Genomic DNA, 21,510 nt, shown 5'->3' on the forward strand with positions numbered 1-21,510 from the left:
AGCGGGAGAGAGAGAGAGCGAGCGGGAGAGAGAGAGAGCGAGCGGGAGAGAGAGAGAGCGAGCGGGAGAGAGAGAGAGCGAGCGGGAGAGAGAGAGAGCGAGCGGGAGAGAGAGAGAGCGAGCGGGAGAGAGAGAGAGCGAGCGGGAGAGAGAGAGAGCGCGAGCGGGAGAGAGAGAGCGAGCGAGCGGGAGAGAGAGAGCGAGCGAGCGGGAGAGAGAGAGCGAGCGAGCGGGAGAGAGAGAGCGAGCGAGCGGGAGAGAGAGAGCGAGCGAGCGGGAGAGAGAGAGCGAGCGAGCGGGAGAGCGAGCGAGCGGGAGAGAGAGCGAGCGGGAGAGAGAGCGAGCGGGAGAGAGAGCGAGCGGGAGAGAGAGCGAGCGGGAGAGAGAGCGAGCGGGAGAGCGAGCGAGCGGGAGAGCGAGCGAGCAGGAGAGAGAGCGAGCAGGAGAGAGAGAGAGAGAGAGCGAGCGGGAGAGAGAGAGAGAGAGCGTGAGCGGGAGAGAGAGAGGGCGAGCGGGAGAGAGAGGGCGAGCGGGAGAGAGAGAGGGCGAGCGGGAGAGAGAGAGGGCGAGCGGGAGAGAGAGAGGGCGAGCGGGAGAGAGAGAGGGCGAGCGGGAGAGAGAGAGGGCGAGCGGGAGAGAGAGAGGGCGAGCGGGAGAGAGAGAGGGCGAGCGGGAGAGAGAGAGGGCGAGCGGGAGAGAGAGAGGGCGAGCGGGAGAGAGAGTGGGCGAGCGGGAGAGAGAGTGGGCGAGCGGGAGAGAGAGGGCGAGCGGGAGAGAGAGAGAGAGAGAGAGCGCAAGCGGGAGAGAAAGCGAGCGCGAGCAAGAGACTGAGCGAGAGTGTGTGAACTGACACAGTAAGATTACAAGCTGTGGGAACTTTAGTGCAAGTTGGACATTATCTGCCAGCAAGAACATGAGATAGAGCAGCGTATAGGAACCAAGGTCAGCCATAACCTCATTGTAATGGTGTGTAAAGAAAGGAAGGACAGTATGGCAAATAAAGACAGGTATAATGGGTGCCTAACAGGTCACATTAGCTATCGAGGACACTATATGTCTCCTGTGAAATCATGCCTCTTTGTGCTGCCACTGCTCTACCTGATAACAGCCCTGTGAAAATAAGTGATGTCAGGGAGTCAGAAGATAGAAACATGAACACTGTGAGCACAATATTTCTTTAATTGGATAACGGTGTTTTGGGTGTAAGCAGTGGTTGCCAGAAATGAAAGGCAGAGAGTGTGGATACAGCTGTAAATTAAGTCTCACTTTTACGCTTAAATAAAATCATAACTGTTACCAATATGAAGCCAGCTTCAAACCATTGAACAGTACAAAAAGACACACAAAATATATATATATATTTCTTACACTACACTTCAGAAAGTACTTCACTTGCTGTAAAACACTTTGGAACATCTTGGGATTGTGAAAGACGCTAGATAAATGTACGTTCTTTATTTCCTTACTGATGGGGGTCGAATCTACATACCTGTCCAATCATGGTTCTGGCCAAAAGCTCTGCACGTCTCGACCCACTAATCAAGTCAGCAGCTTTAAAGAATATTTGTGCTCGATCCTCAACAGGTTTGAGATCCCATTCTCTATGGGCAGATAGTGCTACATTAATCGCTTTATTGATCAAATCCTGTACAAACAAGAAAAGGAGAATCAGTTTCTATTTCAGAGGGCAAATAATCAGGTGAAATACAAATGGCTAATTTCGCTTACATGTGAACTTATTTTACACTAAAAGGCAATCAATTGAACAAGAAAACAATTCCTGCATCCTCAATTCAGAAAGATTATTTTATTGACATGCAAAGTAATTTCCCCTTAGGGGAAGGCCTTCGACTAGGCACTGCTCCCTCACCACTGCAGTGGGAGTGTCAGTCTGGATAATGGACTCAAGTCTCTAGAGTGGGGCTTGAACCCACAACTTACTGACTCAAGAGGTGAGGGTACTACTCACTGAGATAAAATATTTTAATACAGTAACTTCTTAAATCAACTAAACTTTGGATTGGAAAACAGCAGTCCCATCAGTGTGTCCTTCATACTGTTCAGTTAGTCTCTGCTCTTGTCAGCTTACCTTATCAGCATAGCAGAATTTGGCCACTTTGTGTGAATGATTAAATGGCTAAAATAAAGAAAACAAGGGCAATCTTAATTCATATTGAGACTCTGCTCTGTAGTTATGTAAAAGTACAAAATAAATCGATTTGTTCCTGCAACATTCCGACACTGAGCAAGTCCAGTAAAACTCAATTATCAAACCCCATTTTAGTTTAAGAAAGATTGAAAGAAATGTGGAATTTGATCCCAGGTAAGAACCCAGTGTATTGGGTAGAGATTACACCACAAAAACAACCCATTCAGCCCAACTGGTGAATCCCAGTATTTATGCTCCATGAGCCTATACCCACCAGATTTCATCTGCCCTATCAGCACATTGAAAACAACATTTGACCATAAATCATTACCACAGAAGGCCCACCTTTAGATTCCACTCCAGATTTTTTTGTCAGAGTTTACATCCTTGACCTTCAACTCTTCTGAGGTATCCACAAGGTAGTGCAGCTAGTCGCCTGTACAGTAGCTGGGAGTTTGGTTCATGAATACCGGGATGTGTCCACATGCCAGTGGGCCTCTCACTGCATGTCTGGGTGCCAAATCTCCTCAGGGTTCCTCTGAAGCTTTACCCTGGGGTCCAGTTTCCATGAGCAGAATTTTGCCCTTGTTGGGCGGGAAGCTGCCCACGATCATGGCCTCACCGTGATTTCATGCTGGCGGGCCAATTAAGGCCTGCCCAGCGTGAAATGCGAGCAGCAACACTCAGCACTGCCTGTGTGTGTGTGGGGGGCAGCGTGAACTTCACACATGCTCGCAGGTGAGTACGTGAAAATCTCCCTGAGGCAGTTTTTGAAATAAAAAATAAAGATGTTAAACATGTTATAAAACATGTCCCCTCATGTGACTGGTGGAGGTATCCTGTATATTCCTGCACTTCTCCAAGGATTGGAATCAAATGCCAGAAGATGACAATCACTCTCACATTTCTTAGTCAGTGAGTTACTAGTCCTTGTCTGGCAGTTAATACAAAGTAGAGACATGGAGAACAGGTGAAAGAGTAAATTTGCAGGGGGCATACTAAGTTCCACTTAAATGCACCTTAGATTTCCCACACAGAGATACTGAGAAACCGTTAGGATGGTCAAGGTGATCCAGGTATCCTCTCAACCTGTTCCTGAGTGTTTGGCAAAGAAAGAGTATGTAGAAAAATAAAATATATTTTCATATTTTAATAAATAAATATTTTGAGATTTCTCACTTAATTGATTAGCATTCAAAGATCAAAGAGTTCAAATTTATAGACTACAACAGAAATGGTCTTAATGCGAGTTGCTGTAAAGTGAAGAGTGTTCTACTATAGACTTAACAAGGTTCATCTGAATAAATGTTTAATTCAGATTGAACACAAAGTCACTACTGGTGATACTTACACATAGCTGGTATCGTATTTCGTTGGTCCAGACAGGTTCTCCACCAACCACACAGGGGACCTCAAGTGTCTGTCCTTTCAGGTCATTCAGGGCCTGACAAAAAGACAATCTCTTCAAATTCAAAGGACAGAGTACAGAAACTATACATCACATTTCCAAATTTGATACTGTTGCACTTCACACACAAAAAGCACCTCCGCAAACCTACAATCTAGTCCAGACCCGCATTCCAGTTCAGCTGCCTTTGGCCAATTCAACTCATCATCTGACTCCTACATTTCCTCCTGCACAACACTTCACCAGCAATGGTAGGAACAGCAATCATCATGGTCCTGCTCTCTGGAATTCTCTTCCCGAAGGCTTACAACTTGTTATACCCTCCCCTATCTTCCAAAACCTCTTCAAACCATCTCCTTAACCACAACCTCGGTTACCTTGCCTAACTCCTGCTTGTGGTCTGTGGACACAAGGTTAATCAGCAAGAACAGAGTGATGGATGAACAGTACTTAGTGCAGAACAGGATACATGCTTCGTTATCTTAAACAAGTTGGAATTCATGGACAGTGCAGATGGAAAGGCCAGCAAGAAGAGCATCAAGAGTATTTGGCTTCGGAGGAAACAAAGGCACCTACAAGAGTTTCAACAGTAGAAGCTCCAAGATAGAGCCAGGTAACATTTCAAAGCTGGAAGTGGTATTGACAGCTCTGTTGTACACCTAAGATGGTACAGGAGGATGGGGGCAAAATTATGTTGTTGTTGAGCTGGAAAAAGTTAGTCATAAGTTTCCAGCATAATTATTTGTATTGGGTTAGCTGACTTGACAATGTATACTGATATTATTATTTTCTTTTCACATGGCCAGGAGATAGGCTTGTTGCCTTACTTTGTACCACCTCCTTTCACTGGTTATCAGTGATTAGGAGTTCCAGGAAAAGCACACTCAACCAAGAGTAATAAATATAAAATAGGAGGTTATCCTCATATAAATGAATACCACCAAATACTTCTACTTCCACTGCTAGAAACCAGGAGGAATTAGGGCCTCTTCTCTTATAATAAATTAGCAATGGAGTCCACAGAGATTTTACCTACTTTCTGCTATATCATTGTTCCCTCAGTCTTAAGAAGTAATGTAGATCTCTCAGTGGGATATCTATGGACATGTTTTGACAATCAAATCAAGAAGGTGAGCTTGATTGTCAACAACCGTCCTTGGAAGAGTTGCTAGTCGAGAACCTATAACTTCAGATAGCAACTCCTTGGAGGACAGTTGTGTGACATCCTCGAAGAGCCTTTGTTCCTTGTAACCATCTCCAGTGAATGTATTGAATGCAGCTTTGGTCTCCCTACCCAAGGGAAGATATACTCGAAATAGAGGGAGTACAACAAAGGTTCACCAAACCAATTCCTGGGGTGAAAGGATTGTCCTATGAGGGAAGATTAAATAGACTGGGCCTTTATTCTCTGGAGTTTAGAAGAATGAGAGGTGGTCTCATCCAAACATTAAAAAAAACTTACAGGGCTCGACAGAGTAGATGTAGGAAGGATGTTTCTCCTGGCTTGGCGAGGTGGGGTGGGGGAGTCTAGAACCAGGGGACACAGTCTCAGAAAAAGGGGCAGGCCATTTAAGACTGAGATGAGGAGGAATTTCTTCATTCTGAGATGAATCTTTGGAATTCTCTGCCCCAGAGGGCTTGCAAAGAGGAATTATAAAGAAAACAGAATTTAACGGATATAATCTGATATGGTAGTGTAGCGTACTGGACTACCAACTTGGAATGGCAGGTTGTGAAAATGAATTTTGCTTGTGGGCTAGCATCAGAACAAGAAACAAGCAACTATTGGTGTTCCCACAGTTCCACCCTACAAGTTGATAGTCCACTACCATATCAGATCATAGCTGCTAAATTCTATTTGCTTTACGAATTGATATTTAGTACAAGTTTTAAACTTTACAATTTATTGATTTTTAAATAAATTTAAAAATTGCTTAATTTGCTCAGCTTCTAATAATCAGAGGAGCAGAATTGTCCAAATGAGTTCATTCCCACAAGCAGTGCTTGGATTAATAATATTTTACAGCAAGAAGTCAGCTAATTGATCCATCAGGCCTGCACTGGCTATCCCCTTAGTTCCACCTTATAAATGCTCTCTGAAGTGGCCACTCACTCAATGATCAACGGTAAGAAAGAAACTAGTGGCGATGGCTGCACATTATCACATGGACTGCAGCAGTTCAAGAAGGCTGCCCACCACCACCACCCTTCTTGGCAAAAACTAGGGAGGGGTAACATTCGCGGTCTTTGGAGCAATGCCTACATTCCCAGAAGTATTTTTTTAAAAATCCAGTGTAATGATGTATAAATGTCCATTGCTGACAAGGTTGTAATAAACCTTACTGGACTGATGACATTGATGCAGAGGCTGAATACAAGGTCCATGGTTCCGCATCGAAACATGTCAATGTACGAAGATGCATTTGTTATGAAAGCCATACCTTTGTTCATCTGGTTAGCTGTAATGTTGATGCTGTTTCGTACTACTTGTCTGAATTTTATTCATACACGTTTTGCTAAAGTTATGCAAGATTTTTTTCAAGTAAAACTTATGACCAGACCTTCTCCAGAGCTTGTCGTTCTGAGCTTCCTCGTTTGAAATCGAGTATTGGTTCATTCTTCACAGCTACTGGAGCTGTGTGTTGTAACCGGAACCTGCAACAAATAATTACAGACAATAAAATAGGCTAAATGTTAACATTTAAATATGACAGAAGCCATCACCTTTGACCCACACATAACCCCCCCACCCTACCCATTCAATCCCCTCTCCTAGATATTGGCTGTGATTTTCTAGCCCCGTCGTGAGCGGGACCTGCCGTGGGCGAGGCGGCGCCCCAGCCAGATGTAACTCTTTTCGAGTTAAAACAATTAAACTAAATTAACAAAATTGGGAATAATCAGGCACAGCCCCTAATTCAGGTCAGCTGTAAAACCAAGAACAAAGTTTAAAGGAAACTTACAAACTTTAAATTAAAATGTGATTAAAGGGGTCAACAAAACACCCCAGTCCCCGCGGTGCCCACCTGGCACGGAAGGCCTCGAGAGTGCCAGCAGACACCGCGTGCTCCCTCTCCAAGGACACCCGGCCGCGAACGTAGCCATGGAAGAGGGACAATCGGGCGGGACTCCCCCGTCGATTGCCCGCGCCTGGACCTGTTAATGGCCAACTTGGCCAGGCCCAGGAGCAGGTTCACGAGGAGGTCCTCCTCCTTCCCGACCCCCTTCCGCACCGGGTATCCATAGATCAGGAGCATGGGGCTGAAGTGCAAACAAAACATTAATAAGAGGTTCTTTAAATAACTAAAAAGGGAGTGCAGCCTACCACACCCTATATAAGCATGGTCCACGGACTCCACAAGACCACAAAAAGGGCAGGTGTCCTGGGAGTCCGTGAACCTATGCATCCTACGGTTATAGGGGACTGCTGCATGCAACACCCTCCAAACCAGGTCCCCGATAAAAAGGGGGAGGACACCTCTGTAGAGGGCCTCCCATCGGGGGCCCCCAGCCAGATGTACATTGACTTGCGACTGGACCAGAAGATCGCGGTGGCAGGTGGGTGCGGAAAAAACCCACCAATAGTCTCAAGTTGGATCAGGCTGCTTGCTGCTGAGCTGAGATTCTGACCCCATATCCTCTCTATCACAAAGACTGATTACTTCAATCTCCGTAATATCACTTGGCTTTTTTGCTGCTTCAACCACCTTGAAAGGCTCATCTATGCCTTTGTCATCTCCAACAAAAATGTATTAATGTAGTGCCTTTAAGTAACATAACATCTCAAGGTACTCGTAAGAACCTTATAAAGCGTAATGTGACACTGAGCCACATAAGGCAATATTAGGACAGATGGTTAAAAGCTTGCATAGGAGATATGCTTTAAGGGGTGCCTTAAAAGAGAGCGGGCAACATGTAGAGAGGGAATTCCAGACAGAGCTTTGGGGCCTTGGCAACTGAAGGCATAGCCACCGATGGTGAACTGATTAAAATAATGGATGCACAAGAGACCAGAATTAGATGAATGCAGAGGGTTATCTCAGAGGGTTATGGGCTGGAGGAGATCACAGAGATAGGGAAGGAGGGGAGGCGTGGGTTGGGGGAAAGAGGCCTAGCAGGGATTTGAAAACAAGGATCAGAATTTTAAAATTGAGATGTTGCTTAACTAGGAGCCCTTATAGGTCAGCAAGCACATGAGTGAACTGGACTTTGTACAAGTTAGGTCATACGTAGCAGAGGTTTGGATGACCTCAAGTTTATGGAGGGTAAAACGTGGGAGGCTCGCCAACAATGCATTGAAATAGGCAAGTCTATGGAGGCATGATGAGGGTTTCAGCAGCAGGATGAGCTGCCAGCCTGGACTATTACAATTATTACAATGCTCTGCTCGATGGCCTATTCTTCATAAACCAGCTCATTCAAAACTGTCCCTATCTTGTCCGACTCACCCAGTGTCGCTGGGTCTACATTAGTTCCCTCGATATCTCAAATTTTAACATTCAAATCATACTTAAAACTCGTGGCCGCTCCTCTCAAGACTCTGGCCTCCTGTCCCATCACTGCCTTCAGCCGCTGATTGCAGCTGGATTCCTTCACTCTCCTGACCAAACTTTTCATCATTCCTCCCACTATCGCCTTCTTCGGCTGAGTGTCCTTTTATATTTTGCTGCTGCTTCTGTGACCTTGAGATCAAGGAACAGCTGGGGGGGGGGGGGGGGGGGGGGGTGGGGGTGAGGGGTAGTTCAATGTTTGCTCAGTGTAAGGTGCTACCTGAGCCGAGTTGTAAGGTTTATGGATCTCAATAAAGAGCGGATTCCCCTCCCCCCGTCCCGGGCGGGATTTAACAGACCCGCGAAGTCAATGGACTTTTGAGCAACTCGCCGCATTTTCTCGGATGCGCGCATTTGCTTTCCAGGCCCGCCGTTTACTCCCTCCCGCCGTCCAATCGCCGTCCCCCTGCCCTCGACACCCCCACGGCCCGCCATAAACTGCTGCTCCTCCCGGTGTCTCTCCGTGTCCTGGTCCCGGACGGTACCTCAGGGCCTCTCCCTCACTACCCCCCTCACCCGGAATGGCCCTTCAGCAGAAGCCGCCGGAGACTCAGCATGGCGCCCGCTCCGACCTCGCCTCCTCAGGCTCGGGACAGAAAAGGGGTGCGGCCTGCCCGCTGCCTCGGCTCCTCGCGGCGGTCGCGCGCGGTTGGCGGAGTCGTTGGGCTGATGTTTTTTTTTGCCGTGCTTAAACTGCCACCGCCCTCGCAGGAAACGCTGCCAGCCTTGGCGCCACCAATCAAATTCGTGGCCCCTTAATCCGAAAGCAAAATACTGCAGATTCTGAAATAGAGAGCAGAAAAAATGTGAATCAGCTTGTTGTTGAGAGAGGAAAAACAAAGTTTTAACATTTCACAGAAGAGAACTCCTCTGTTCTCCTCCAAGATAGTGCCATGGGATATTTTATGCCCACCAGAGAAGCCGATGGGACCTTGATTTCATCCAAGAGATAACACCTGTGCCAGTCAGTCGGTATGACATTGAGGGTCAGCCAAAGTTTTTTGTGCTAAGTCTCTGGAGTGGTACTTGGTCTTGTGGCTCAGAATGCTACCAATTGAGCCATAGCTGATACTGAGAACTTTGAACTGGGCTCCAGCGATGGTCCAGATCAATTATGGAGTGTCATGTGTTAAACTGGGAAGCCGCAAACCAGAGCAACTGTACAATTGCCCAGACCCAGATCACCAGGCCCACTATCCAGGTCTATCTGTCCTTGCCAACTACCAACCCATTTCAATCACTCTTTCTTCTCAAACTCTCGAATGTGTGGTTACTTCCCAAATGCATGCCCATCTTCTCACGAACTCCATGCTTGATCTTGCTAATCAAGTATCCACCTTATACTAGAATTACCTGGAAAAACTCAGCAGGTCTGGCAGCATCGGCGGAGAAGAAGAGTTGACGTTTCGAGTCCTCATGACCCTTCGACAGAACTTGAGTTCGAGTCCAGGAAAGAGCTGAAATATAAGCTGGTTTAAGGTGTGTGTGTGGGGGGCGGAGAGATAGAGAGACAGAGAGGTGCAACCCCCTCCACCTCTCTGTCTCTCTATCTCTCTGCCCCCCACACACACACCTTAAACCAGCTTATATTTCAGCTCTTTCCTGGACTCGAACTCAAGTTCTGTCGAAGGGTCATGAGGACTCGAAACGTCAACTCTTTTCTTCTCCGCCGATGCTGCCAGACCTGCTGAGTTTTTCCAGGTAATTCTGTTTTTGTTTTGGATTTCCAGCATCCGCAGTTTTTTTGTTTTTATCCACCTTATACTACTGACATGGTCCATCTCGAAGTAACAAATGGCATCCTATGTAACTGTCACCATGGTAAACCATCTCTCTTCATCCTTAAACTATCTGCAATCTTTGACACTGTTGGCCACATCATTCTCCTCCAATGTCTCTCTCAATTGTCCAGTTGGATGAGATTGCACTCACCTGGTTCCATTCTCATCTATCTGGTGTGGACATGCGATCACCTCCAATGGCTTCTCTTGACCATCCTGCATCATTACCTCTCATATCCCCCAAAGATCTATCCTGATGTTTGTAACCCTTCACCCCCCTACCTCCACCCCTCCACCCTGCCTCCTATTCCTCATCTACCTGCAGCCCTTTGGTAACATGCACAAACACAACTTCAGGTCACATAAGACTACCCACCTCTTTTGACACCTACCTCTCTCAACACCTCCACTGACTCTGATCTGTCATGGAGCTTGTCCGACACCCAACTAGATATCGGGAAGTCTGAAGTCATTGTTATTGGTTCCGGCCATAAAATCCATCTCTCTCTGGCCATTATCTCAGGCTGAACCTGGTGTTATATAAATATACGTTGTTGTACTATGATGCCTCCAAAGTAAATCCTTGTAATGTAGGAGACATGATAACCAATTCTGCACAGCAAGATTCCATAATCCAGATGTTGATGTTGGCTAGAACACTGGGGTGATCTGTTTGAAATAGTCCCATGGGATCTTTTACACGCACCTGAGAGGACAAAAAAAGTCTAATTTAAAAGATGCTGCTGTGGCAGGCCTTCATTCAATACTGAGAGTGTCAGCCTGGATTATGCGCTGAAGTCTCTGGACTGGGACTGTGGGATCGAAATGCCCTCCAATTGGGAAATTTATGGAACATAATTTCAAACCCACGGACATGTTTTGGCCTCCTGATTGGAAGTATAAATTTCAAAAAGGTAAGCTGCAGTCAGCAGTACAGGGCTGGGCAACAAGGGGTTAATTTGGGCATTTAATGAAAACAGTGACACATTAAAAGTCCATTTGACATTTACGCATGCAATCAAGAATTCTGATTGCCCAATACAATGGCACAAAGGACATATCATCAATACAATACACTAAGGAATTATTCAACCATCATAGAACCTTCTTCCTTAACCTATGTTTTCCACCCATGATGGTTGACAGGGCCCTCAACCGTGTCCGGCCCATCTCCCACGCATCCGTCCTCACACCTTCTTCTACCTCCCAGAACCATGGTAGGATCCCCCTTGTGCTCACTTATCACCCCACCAGCCTCCACGTTCAAAGGATCATCCTCTGCCATTTCCACCAACTCCAGCATGATGCCACTACCAAACACATCGTCTCTTCAGACCCCCGGCGGCTTTCCGCAGGGATCGTTCCCTCCGGGACACCCTGGTCCACTCCTTCATCACCACCTTCACCTCAATCTCCTCCCATGGCACCTTCCCATGCAACCGCAGAAGGTGCAACACCTGCCCCTTTACTTCCCCCCTCCTCACTGTCCAAGGGCCCAAACACTCCTTTCAAGTGAAGCACTTGACTTCACTTGCACTTCCCTCAATTTAGTCTACTGCATTCGCTGCTCCCAGTGTGGTCTCCTCTACATTGAAGAGACCAAATGCAGACTGGGGACCGCTTTGCAGAACACCTTCGGTCTGTCCGCAAGCATGACCCAGACCTCCCTGTCCTTTGCCATTTCAACACACCACCCTGCTTTCATGCCCACATGTCCGTCCTTGGTCTGCTGCAATGTTCCAGTGAAGCTCAACGTAAACTGGAGGAACAGCACCTCATCTTCCGACTAGGCACTTTACAATCTTCCAGACTTAATATTGAATTCAACAATTTCAGATCATGAACTCCCTCCTCCATCCCCACCCCCTTTCCGATCCCCCTTTTTCCAGTAATTTATCATTTTTTTATAACTATATTTTTTTTCTTTTCCCTCCTATTTTTAAATTTATTTCAATCTATTATTTCATCTCCACCTTTTAGCCCATTTCGATCCCTTCCCCCCCACCCCACCCACACTAGGGCCATCTGCCACTAGCTTGCTTCCCTTAATATCCCCATTAGCACATCCTTTAGATAATATTACCACCATCAACACCCCTTTGTTCTTTTGTCTATGGCATCTTTGGCAGTCTCTTCTTTGCCTCCACCTATTACTGGCCCCGTATCGAGCTCTCCTGTCCCACCCCCTTCTACTAGCTTATATTTCATCTCATTTCTATATGTCTTAGTTCTAATGAAGGGTCATACGGACTCGAAACATCAACTGTATCCCTCTCCTCAGACGCTGTCAGACCTGCTGAGTTTTTAAAGGTATTTTTGTTTTTGTTCTAGATTTCCAGCATCCGCAGTATTTTGCTTTTATCACAGACAATAGTACTGGAATAGGGTCATTCAAACTCTCATCAGCTTTGGAGCCATGTGCTGTTACTCTGCCACCTCAAACTGCAGGAGAATTGCTCATACATTGAGAATTGATAATAGTCATCTGAATACATCTTCCATGGAAAACCCTGTATTGTTTCAACCAGCGGGAGCTGATGACATTTGTCTGGACTTTGTGTGGAATCAACTAAATGGACATTGGAACAACAAGAAATATGTTTTGACATATCTGAGTTAAATTATTATAAAAGCAGAGCAGATCTGAGCATCTGAGCTGCAGTTGGAAGAAGGATCGAGTTTGGTCACCTTGACTCAGGCCTACAGTCTACACCTGACAGATCAGTTGTGTCGGGGATTGTTAAGTGTTTTCAACCATATCATGGTGATACTGGCCTGAAGGTTGTGGGTTGCAGTCAGAAGAAGGGTCAAGTTTGGTCACATTGACTCAGGTCTACAGTCAATACCGGACAGGCCAGCCATGTTGGGGATTGTAAGTTTCAGCCAAATTGTAGTGATATTGGACTGAGGGTTTTATGAAGGTTTGGGTGAAAACTTGGTGTTTTTTTGCCAGTACCTTGTAACTTGTTTCAGCCATATCTTGGTGATATTGGTCTGAGGGATTTTTTCTTAAGGTTTCAGGACAGGACATGGTGTTTTGCCTGTGTTTTTGTAAGTTTTAACCGAGTCATGGTCACTTTGTGTTGGGTACTGAGAATAGGTTGTTTTACATTTTGGGTTTTGTACTGTGGGATTGTGGGTGGTTCAATAAAGCAATAGTGAATTATCAGAAGAAACTTGTCTCGTTGGTCATTCTGTTCAAGCCATACACTTGTGAATCTGGTATCATGAACTTAAGTGTGGGGAGGGTCCCTGAGGAAAATGGGGAACCCCTGCAGGACTTCAATCCACAACCTTCTGAGTCAGAGGCAAGAGGCTTATCGACCTAGCCACATCTAATACATGTTAAAACATGAATCAGCCACATGATCGCAAAAACAACTTGAACTTATAAAGCACCTTTAAAACAGTAAAATGTCCCAAGGTTTTTGAAAGGAGCATTATCAAACAGATTTTGACACCAAACCAAAGAAGGAGGTAATAGTGCAGATAACCAAAAAGCTTGGTCAAAGTGTTGGGTTTTAAGAAGCGTCTTAAAGAAGAGAAGAGAGCTAGAGGTGTAGAGAGATTGAAGGAGGAAATTCCAGAATGTAAAACATTTACACCTGAAGGCATAGTTGCAAATTACAGAATTTTAAAATTGTACTGTTGCTTAACTGACTGTCAATGTAAGTCAGCTAGCGCAGGGATGACAGGTGAATGGGACCAAAACACCTCCCCCACTAGTTCAACAGCATGTGCAGGGGGCAACATCCAACTGGACAGAGTGGTACGACTGTGTACCCATCTCCTTTGAACTCAAAATATGTGAGATTCAGCCTAAATCTTAGGAATAGATAAGAAGTTGACAGAACAGCAGAAATAAATGGGTACAGTATTTGTTATAGGAGTTATGTAGCACTGGTGGGGTGGTTAGGGGAGGCAATGGAAGAAAAGGAACATTTGAAAAAAATTAGGTGTATTGTCGTATATTATCGTGCATTGATTTCCCTAATCTTACTGTTTTTCTGTTCTAACGCTTGGCTGGTGGAGTAATCCAGAGATTACCACCAGTGATATCCAGAAAACCTTTCTTTATGTACATCATAGGCTTTCATATGATAACCAACTGTTATCCTTCCCTTTGCACAGGCTTTTCTAAGTCTATGTGATATGTCCTTTGACCTATCACCTGGGAGGCACAAAGCATGTGGGACTGTTGATCTTGATCACAAAGGATCATGTCAGTCTCCATATATATTGAATTCCCTATTACCACTGGATCTCTTGCTGTATGTCTTCTCTCTTCCCTTCCAAGCCATTTCTTGTTTACTGAGGCCATTGATATTTATTTGATGGGCCTGTCCAGGGTTCTCATTTTCCTGACAGGAAGCTGGAGTTTTTGTTTGAGAACTCCAGGTACTCCTGTTTTAATCATTCCTTCCAGCCTTTGGATAGTCACTTATCTTTCCTTCTTTGTTACTTTGTTCTCTATCTCATCAACCCTCTCAAGTATTTGCTCCAAAAACAGCTCTCCCTCCATGACTGTCACCACCTCCCTTTGTGTGATTTTGCACTCAAATGATCCAATTTGGTGATAATTACCAATGACACATTTACCAGAGTCAACTCCTGGTGCTTGAAACTCCCACATGCTGCACGAATGATACATCACTGAATCAGAACTGATGTTATATTTGTTGTAAGGTTGTTTGCTGTCTCACTAAGAGGTCTGGAGGCTTGTGTGGTTGAACATAAACTGTTTATTGTTAACATAATTATATACATATCTCCAAAATATAGCCCTCTCTAGGTGCTATCTTCATACTGACTTCTCATAAGCTCTGTCTACACACAGTCTACCATCATGTGATTCTCTACATCATAATGTGCGTGGTACTGTTTCCCCTGTCCCACATTAACTCTTACTAACCCAAACACGCTTATACTACACCTACCCCCAAGTCCTTCTCCAAATATATTTATGAAGTAATATTTCCATGCCACCCCTTCTCCCCTCAAGGTCTCTGACTTTACAAATTCACCCAATCCAGAGATCTAATGACTCTTCTAGAACTTATTCTCTTCCCATTCAGAAGAGTATTAGTCTCAGTTGCTTCAGACTTACTTTGTTGGTTTAGAGTGAAATTGTAGTACTTGGTGTCTTAAGTACTCGGGTTTCAATGTCTGGTTCGCTTTATTTTTCTTTGTCAACCATCCGCCCTCTTGTATTGGATACCAAGGGCCTATTCTATTCCTTCACGTGGGAATGTTCACTTTGTTCATTCTAAAAGTGGACCCGGATTTTCTTTTCCCATGAGATCAGCTATGTTCTTCCCGAAGTTAGCATTTCAAAAGTGGAACCTTCATTTCCAACTGTTTCACAATTTTAGCCAAATATTTGTTTACTCTCTTATTTTCCAGTTCTTTTTCAAGCTGATTGATTCTTTCATTCTACTGAGTTCAGTTGTCTTTGTTTTAGGATTATCTGTGGAACACTTATTCAAGCTCAGCAACTTCACCTGGGCATTCAATTCCTTTCGGAGTCTTTTTCCATGGTCATTGACTGCTTCTTAGACTCTTACAATTCACTTGTTAGATCCTCAATCTGTTTCTTAAAATTTTCTTTATCTGATTTTAAAGTCTGGATTTGCTCTTCCATATTGCTGGTCTCATCTTTCGTATTCTTCAGATTCGATCAAAGTTCAAGAATTTCATTGCTCTTTTCATGAAGAAATTCCAACATTTCATCAGTTTTAGTTGACAATTCTGCACTTAACCAATTGTTCTGAATAATCAACAATTCCTTTTCCTGTTCCAGGCATTTTTCACAATACTTAATAGAAACTTCTGATAATTGAAGTTCATCAAGTTCTAATTTTTCATTAGCAAATTCATTTTCTGTTCATAAAACACATTTTCCTTAGCAGGGCCTTATTCCTCTGTGCTATCCTTCAAGCTCACATTCCTTAATTTTACTTCTGCTGGTAGTTTCTGAGACTCTTCACGTTCCTTTGTGAGAACGTCTACTTTCTCTTGCAACTGATCAACTTTTTCTTGGCATTCTAGGTTCTTGATTTTCATTTCAGCCATGTTATTTTTCAATGGTTCTCAGTAAGTTTGAGGTATTCAATGCTTTTCCTTTTGGTTGCTTGATCTTCCGTGCCGGATTTATATTTCCTAATCTTATTTCTGTCTTTTCTTTCTTCATCTGCAACAGGGCTTTGTCCTTGCCCTTCATTTTGGTTTTACTGTTGGCCAGGTCTGTCTTCAGCGAAATCTTAACTTATTTCAGTTCTGTAATCATGCTATTCGTGGCTCATTGTCTGCTTGCAGTTTGGAAAGCTCTACAACTTTTCCTTGCAATTCCTCCTCTTTTCCATTCAGCTTCTCAGTCTCTCTCTTGTACCTCTTGGCTTCTTCCTAGAATATAGAACTTTACTGAGTCTTCTTTGCCAACTGGTTCTTCAGTTTGCTCAGAGTAACATTAAATTAATTTTTCTTTTTTTTCCAAAGGAGCAAACTTTGACCCAAGGGATCCTTAAAGCATGTGAAGGCCCTTCAACATGTTTTCCTTTAATTTGCGAAGTTCAATTGCTTCACCTTGAGTCATTTTGTAATTCAACAGACTTTCTTCCACTGTTCCTCCATTCTGCTGTTCAAGGCAGCCTTCATTTCTTTATGCTGCTGCACGGTTATATATTCTATTTGCACTTGTTCTTGAAGGATGATTAGATGTTCTTACAACTGTTTATTTTCTTGTTGACCTCTTGCCGACTTATGCTGTATTTCAGTGCATTGCTTTGTCACTACTGATAGTTCAAATCCAGCTTTTTCTGAAGTAGTATTCAACATCTTTTTTAATCGTGTTTTTCCAGGGCTATGCATTGATTCTTCAAAGTCTTTCAGGGCAGCAACTTCTTTGAGTAACTTTTCTGCCTGCTGTTGTGCCTGGCTGTACTTCTGGTTGAGTTCTTCCAACTCAGCTTTGAAATGAACATTTTCCTGTGGAATAGATTTATTTTCTTTTTGCAGATTTTGTTGCTTTTGCTTTACATCAAATAGTTTTCCTTTGTTCACAGCCATCTGTTCACTCCACACTGCCACCTGCTGTTTGTTTGTGTCAACATGTTCAAAAAGTTCTGTGTTTAAACATTTTGACTGCTTCTCAACCTCTTTACATCTGCATTAAACTCTTTGATTCATGCACTTCATTATGCTGACATGGTCTGTAACTATCTTATGTTTTGTTTGGGTATTGTCTCCCTCGCCCTGACATCTCCTTACCCTTTTGGTGCTTTTTTTAAGGTCTGCACTCTCCACAGCTTGGAATTTAAAATACTTGTCAAAGGCTTTTAATACCTCACCCAATGTGGTTGAGAGATCATCTATATACCTTATATCATGAATGCATTGTCTGCAAATTCACCAAGTAAGTACAATAATGTATTAACTTGCACTTCTTCTGATTTCCTATTTAATCCTGATGTACTCCTGTAATCTAAAATATTTCTTCTCCATGACACCCAACTTTGCATCTGGTTTGGCCTTACATGAGCTCAAATTGGTCTGATAGTTTAAATTTACTATCCATGGTTGTTTTTCAGAGCAGGGTAGCACAGCTTTAATTTCTTTTCAAGGTGGTCCCACAGCAACCATTTTTTCTCTTTTTCTTGTGCTTGTCAGGTTTTGGCAGGCTCCTGTTGTGATCTCAAAGCCTTTTTTAACTCTTTGCAAATCTGCAGGAAACCTTTCAAGCTAAAAGTTTTGGCCAGTGAAAAAGGAATTGATTTGAAGGTGCTATTTTTTTTAGCTATGCATTCTGTTTCACATTTTCTTTCCATTCATTCAAGTCTAGCCACCACATGGTATGGTGCCAACTCCAGACCTGGTTGCAGCATTCTTCCAGCTCTGCTGGTTCAACAATCTGAATGGTCTGCCTGATTGGTGTCCTGATTATTTTTAAAAGGTTATTTCAGCCTTTTAGTGAATTTTTCTCACCCTTTTTGTAATCTGGCTAGGTCCTTTGACTCTGTCACCATACCTCTCCTCAAAAAACTAACCCTTAACCCCTCCGTCCTTGCAAATTACTGTTCCAACTCTGTTCCCTTTTCTCTCCAAAGTCCTCAAATGCATCATTGCCTTGCACATTAATTCTTATCTTTGCCAGAACTCCATGTTCAAATCCCTGTCAGGATTCTACCCCTGCCAAGTACCAAAATGACTCTTCTCAAAACCACAAATGACATCCTATGTGCCTGTGATAAAGGTAATCTTTCCCTCCTTCTTAGTCCTTCTTAACCTATCAGCAGCCTTTGAATGGTTGACAACACCATCCTCCTCCAATACCTCTCCACTGTTGTCCAGCTAGGTGGGACTGCTCTCACATTTTTATCTATTTAATGATAACCAGAGAATCACTTTACAATAGCTTCTCTTCCTGCTCCTGCACCATTACGTCTGGTGTTCCCCAAGGACCTCCATTGGCTCCTTCTTGTTAAACAGCTACATGCTACCCCTCAGTGACATCATCTAAAGGCATAGCTCTACCTCACTACCACCTCTTTTGACTCCTCCACTATTGCTAAATTATCAGACTGCTTATCTGATATCTAGTGCTGGATGAGCAGAAATTTCCTCCAAGTGAGTAATGGGAAGACCGAAGCTATTGTTATCAGATCCTCGCTCCAAACTGTTCTTTAGCTACTGACTCCATCTCTTTCCCTGACAACAGTCGGAGATTAAGCCAGTCTGTTCTTAACCTTGATGTCACATTTGATCCTGAAATGAACCTTCTAACCTCACATAAGACCGCTTATTTCCACCTGCATAACATTGCTCCACTTCATCCGTATCAGCTCATCTGCTGCTGAAGCCCTCATTTGTACTGTTAGATTTGACTTTTCCAATGCAGTCCTGGCTGGTCTCCCACATTCTATCCTCAGGAAACATGAGGTCATCCAAAACTCATCTACCCTTGACTTAACGCATGGCAAGTAGAGTTTCCCTAATGACCTTTGGTTCCTGGTCAAGTAACGTCTTAACTTTAAAATTCCATTCTTGATTTCAATCCCTCCATGGCCTTGTCTATCCCTTTTGTCTGTACTCTCCTCCAGATCCACAACTCAGATATTTGCACTTCTCTAATTCTGGCCATTTGTGCATTCCCATTATAATTGCTCCAGCCTTGATGGCTGTGCCTTCAGTTGTCCAGGCCCTAGGGTCTGGAATACTCTCCCTATACTTCTCCACCCCACTTTCCTCCTTTAAAACACTTCTTAAAACCTATCTCTTTGATTAATCTTTTGGTCTTCTGACCTCACAGCTCCTTATGTAGCTTGGTGGTAGGTCATCCTTTGATTTATAAGGCTCTGGTGAAGCACGTTGGGATGTTTCATTACATTAAAAGGTGCTATATAAATGTAAGTATTATTGTTCTCTGTTCTCACCTCACTCAGTGATGGGGTCTCAGGTGAAACTAGAATATGTGCAATTGCTTCTCCCTTAGAAATATCAACTCAAACCAATTTCAACCAATCAGCCCCGTTACATTTAATTATGACCTAGCTAATAGCTTAATTATACATGACCAACAACTGCCAACTGACTGGCAGTCTCACAATTATCAAAACTTCAATTCAAAGAACAATTTCTATGCCACCTATCCATAATCTCCTACTCAACAGTGAATTCCCACTCTCACCAAATTCCTGTTATAGTTTACTATAAGGACTTCTACAGGTTATATTTAAACTATATGTTGTTCTGATCAGACCACACCTTAAGTACTGTGTCCTCCAGTTCTTGTTACAGACACTGAGAAGGCATTAAAAGCAGTGGAGATGGTGTATAGAAGATCCATACAGCTAACCCACAGTGTTCAAGATGTGAATTGTAAGACACAAAATGCATTTTTACTTTGAAATTAGTTGGGGGAAGTTAGGAGATGATATAGGTTGCATGGAAAAAGTAAACCCAAAGTATTACATGAATTAAATTAAACTGCAAGAATAGGTCATTTGGAAACAGATTCAAAGTGGTGAAATGTAAATTTAGGATTGAAAGTTTTTCACACAAAATGAATACATGGAAATAATTCAAAGCAATAAAGACAAACACCGTAGAATTAAGAAACAATTGGATGCTGTATTTGGAATGGGGTGGGGGAAGAAGAACTGTTGCATCTTTCTTAATGGATCAACTAAAATGGGATAAATGGACTGCCTCATCCATAAAGTTTTATAATGGCACTTGCTCAGCCCTACGTTCTTGTGTTCTTATATATGCACAAGATACTCCTGCTGCACTCCTCAGACTTTGAATGCTAGGGTAATGTGCCTGTACAATATTATATTAATGACATACAATTACAGATCATAATCATTTAATGAATCCAATTTTTAAGATTACAACAAATCCAATAAAAATTCAACCAATGCCCTTCCCTTTACTGTGTACAAGAGTCATGATTAACAAAGGCAGTGACTACAAGATCTGTCAAAATTGCTAAGGTTGTGAACATGTATCTTCAATACGACCTGAAGAGATGGGATCATTGCACTGGCAACTTCTGCTTCATGCAAAAGTTCAGTGGCACTCGCATAGTAATGTTGCATATGTTTTTGCTTGACTCATCACTTTACCAAGGCTTCCTCAACCAACACTTCCAGGTTTTACAGGGGTATTTGACAACCTTAATGAACTTAGTCTTCCTGTGCAAGTTAACATTTTCATTATGCTTGAAAAAATACAGAGCTGTGTCAAAAAAAACTTTGCCAGAGTATCCATCATTTGCAAGAAACGCTCCCCATACTGTGTCCTGTTGTTATTGGCAGCTCTGAAAGTCAAACATATAATTCTGGAACATTGATCACAGATTTTCACAAACTTCAGATATTTACCTGAAAGAGGCAAATTAATTGCAGGATTTTGCCCGAGTTCAAAATCTAGTTTCAGGGAACTATGTAGAAAAGCCAAGATTGCTGTGAGCCTAAAGGAGAATTTTATTAAGATTGCTGATGGCACTTCTAGTCCTTGATTCAAAAGTATTTCCCAGTTCAAAGAACTGCTGCAACACAGCTCATTTTTGCGTCAAAGTATGAAGTAGGTTTTCATTTGCCTCCACATATCAAAAACAAGCATAAGCCACTTGAATGTAGAGACTCTCCAAAACCAAATCAAGATTCCAGTAGTTGTGTTTTAACAGGCTCATCCTACTCAGAGATAAAGGTGGGTCAGTGTTTTTTTTAAATGTACAAATCTATTCTGTAGGAAGAGTGTCCTAATGAACACGAGATAAGGCAGCGTTCATGGATGTTGTCTGTCATGCACTTCCAGAAGGCATTGAGGTTCCACACAAGAAACTTAAAAATGAGAACAAATGGAATTGAAGGCATGGGTTTAAAGTTGGTTAGGAAGTTGGAGAGTAGGGACAATGGGTACACACTCAAAGTGGCAGGACGTTACTAGTGATGCTACCCTAAGAATCCGTACTGGGCCGGTAAGAAAGAGAACAGTAAAAAGTGTATATAGGAAACACAATGAAAGAGCACAGGAGGCAGCCATTTTGCCCATGTGATGGCTCCTTGAAAGAGCTATCTAGTTTGTCCCACTCCCTGCTCTGACCCATAGCCCTATCAAAAA

General features: G+C 43.3%; 1 protein-coding gene across 2 annotated transcripts in view; it reads right to left on the bottom strand.

Moving 5' to 3' along the window:
* aldh4a1 (aldehyde dehydrogenase 4 family, member A1) overlaps nucleotides 1-8,780 on the bottom strand; it is a 32,987-nt gene extending 24,207 nt beyond the window's left edge. Inside the window, exons 1-5 of one of the 2 annotated variants that reach the window (XM_041206793.1) lie at nucleotides 8,624-8,780; nucleotides 6,119-6,212; nucleotides 3,501-3,593; nucleotides 2,090-2,137; nucleotides 1,490-1,645 (exon numbers count right to left, since the gene is read on the bottom strand). In XM_041206793.1, coding sequence (XP_041062727.1) covers nucleotides 1,490-1,645; nucleotides 2,090-2,137; nucleotides 3,501-3,593; nucleotides 6,119-6,212; nucleotides 8,624-8,664 — 432 coding nt within the window. In that variant the 5' untranslated portion in view covers nucleotides 8,665-8,780. Of the gene's footprint in view, nucleotides 1-1,489; nucleotides 1,646-2,089; nucleotides 2,138-3,500; nucleotides 3,594-6,118; nucleotides 6,213-8,067; nucleotides 8,221-8,623 lie in introns of those variants that run through there. The other variant, XM_041206792.1, reaches the window with a different exon arrangement.
* Between the last annotated feature and the right edge of the window lie 12,730 nt (nucleotides 8,781-21,510).

The sequence above is a fragment of the Carcharodon carcharias genome, chromosome 15 (genome assembly GCF_017639515.1).
Source record: "Carcharodon carcharias isolate sCarCar2 chromosome 15, sCarCar2.pri, whole genome shotgun sequence".
Classification (NCBI taxonomy): domain Eukaryota; kingdom Metazoa; phylum Chordata; class Chondrichthyes; order Lamniformes; family Lamnidae; genus Carcharodon; species Carcharodon carcharias.